Genomic DNA, 2,345 nt, shown 5'->3' with positions numbered 1-2,345 from the left:
TGCAATGAAAAGGAATAATAGCCCTACAATTCTTAGTGTGAATTGTCCTTTATCCTTCCCCTATTCCTCCAAGTAATCCTTACGCCTTATATAAGGGAAACGACATAGTAGTTGAGTGTGTTGCATACTTGTGATAGCATTTGTTGACTTAATCCATAACATTCTTAATAACATAGCACTACTAGTCATGACTTCATCATTGTTAGTGTTGATCATGAGTACTCATAATTGAATGAAATTCAGTAGATCTAAAAAGCAACAAACCATATGATGTCACATCAGCACACAAATAGAATATGATTTAGTCCATAAATACCACTCTAACCTTTTTGGAGGCCCTATTGGACACCTCAGACCCAAAAATAAGGTGCTCAATTACTAGAAGGTGACCAAGATAACAAAGCTATAGAACATCAAGACTGTACTTGGAACAGAAGCACATCACAGAATACATCCCTTGAATCTGCAATTTGGAACACAACCCAGTACTGGTGTAAGTACATTCTATAAAACAAATTCCCAAAACATAGGAAGTATAATCTCATAACCTAGGAAGAGGTCAATGGACGATTCTCCTTTGCCTCCAATGATTTCATGGATCTGGAATCTGGATTCCGTGCACTGATTTGTTCTGGAAGTCGGTAATCAATACATTTCTGGGTACAAGAACAATCCAATTTCTTCGAGGACTATAAATACCCAACAAGGCTCTGTAACTAAATGTGATGCCACATTGTATCAGCTAAAGATCCTCCTTGTTCAGCTCTCAACAAAATTAACAGACTGCAAAAGAGGCCTGAAACTCCATACTTGAAGTGGCCTTAACTGTTACAGTCAACTCTCAGCATATCCACAGTCTAAACTACAAACACACATGACATTTAAGTTGAGAGGCTTCTGATCTGCCTCCTTGTTTCTAACCACTCCTAGAATATTCAAGAAGTGGAATTCCTCACAAGGAATAGTCAGCAGGCCAGGAGATTCGAACCCGAATTCTTCTTCTGCCCTGTCCAGGAGCTCCCTAAACAGGGGATGGTTGAGATCTGTGGCCCTCACCACAAAGCGCTTCTGCTGAATAATGCCCACATACACAGGCAAGTGCCCAGAAGGAACATTTAACATTTCACCACCCTCTTCACTGAATGGAGAGGCTTTTCCCCCATTTTTTCGACACAGGACAGAAGCAATTCTTCTCAGTTTTCTCTGCCATTTGATCAGAGCCTGAGAGAGCTCAAAACACATTTTGGGCTTCATCAAGATCACAATTTGGAGGCTTTTTTCTCTGGAATAGCAGTGCAAACAGAAACCCATCTAATAGCCCGAGCTGCCAGCCAATTTGACGTTGGAAATTTCAGATTTCAACGAGAAATTATTATCACTGCACTGTGTATGGGTCCCCGCCATGACGCCCAACTGTACGATCTTGGAGAAAGCGAATGTTCTGCGAATGAACGGGTCGTACGGCCACCCAAATTGGAAAATTAGTTGTCACTGTCGGTGTCAGATCCACATGCAAATATATAGACAAACGTGTAGGAAAACAGTGATGCCATACCATGGCTGTGTGAACTCTGAAGCAGAACATTAATGGATATCAAGCCTGGTCAGCAAAACGCGTCTTCAAGCCTTACAGCCATTCAAACAAGACAGTTTCAGTCTGTACGTTACGTTTTTTCTCGCCCCATTAAAGTTGAGTAATCAGTACAGATTTAACTCTGCGGCCGATGGCATTCTTTTTATTTTTTTGCAATTTATTGCTTCCTTTCCATTTTGGAGCAATTAGACCAGACTCAACTTTTCTTTGACTTTGAATCAAACATTTGGCACGGGCTATTTTCCATGGGGGTTTAACAGTGGTGTAGAGGTGGATCATAAAGATTGAACATTTAAAAATTTCTTGATTGTGTTTTGTGGATTTTAGAAACTGTATTGATTGTCATTTTATATAGAGAATAGTCACATCCTATACATATATTTGACACAGTCTCTATTCCCATGATTTTAAGAGTGGACTCAAATTTATAAGTATTTTGAGTAAGAAGACATTAGCTTTCCACATTCCATAATGTTAGGCACAAGTAGTTTCTGTATTTAATTGTGTCTGATTCTTTTAGTATCAATATTTCGGGTCACGGCTCTGTGGACTGGTAATTTTGAGTATTAATTTTTGGTTTGATGTAGGAGTACAAGTCTAAGCTTTTCATTTGAGGATTAAATATTGAGGGAGTTAATATTTTTTTAGTTGTGTTATCCATTCCACCAAAGTCATTTAAGGCACAATCTTTATCTCATTCCTTATTTATTATAGCTCCATGGGATTAGACTCTTGGTAGATGGCACAATCA

General features: G+C 39.0%; 1 protein-coding gene across 1 annotated transcript; it reads right to left on the bottom strand.

Annotated features, from left to right (window-relative positions):
* Positions 1–320: 320 nt before the first annotated feature.
* On the bottom strand, positions 321–1,414 carry LOC131063928 (auxin-responsive protein SAUR50). The gene has a single exon (XM_057997902.2). The coding sequence runs from the start codon at positions 1,309–1,311 to the stop codon at positions 835–837; it is 477 nt and encodes a 158-aa protein (XP_057853885.2). The 5' UTR covers positions 1,312–1,414; the 3' UTR covers positions 321–834.
* Positions 1,415–2,345: the final 931 nt, after the last annotated feature.

This window comes from Cryptomeria japonica, chromosome 11 (assembly GCF_030272615.1).
Source record: "Cryptomeria japonica chromosome 11, Sugi_1.0, whole genome shotgun sequence".
Taxonomy (NCBI): domain Eukaryota; kingdom Viridiplantae; phylum Streptophyta; class Pinopsida; order Cupressales; family Cupressaceae; genus Cryptomeria; species Cryptomeria japonica.
Note: the sequence above shows the minus strand (reverse complement) of the source record. Positions and strands in the feature narration are given on the sequence as shown.

Excerpts from the sequence above, each read along its gene's own strand:
- LOC131063928 (XM_057997902.2), bottom strand. The coding sequence starts at position 1,311 with ATGGGTTTCTGTTTGCACTGCTATTCCAGAGAAAAAAGCCTCCAAATT.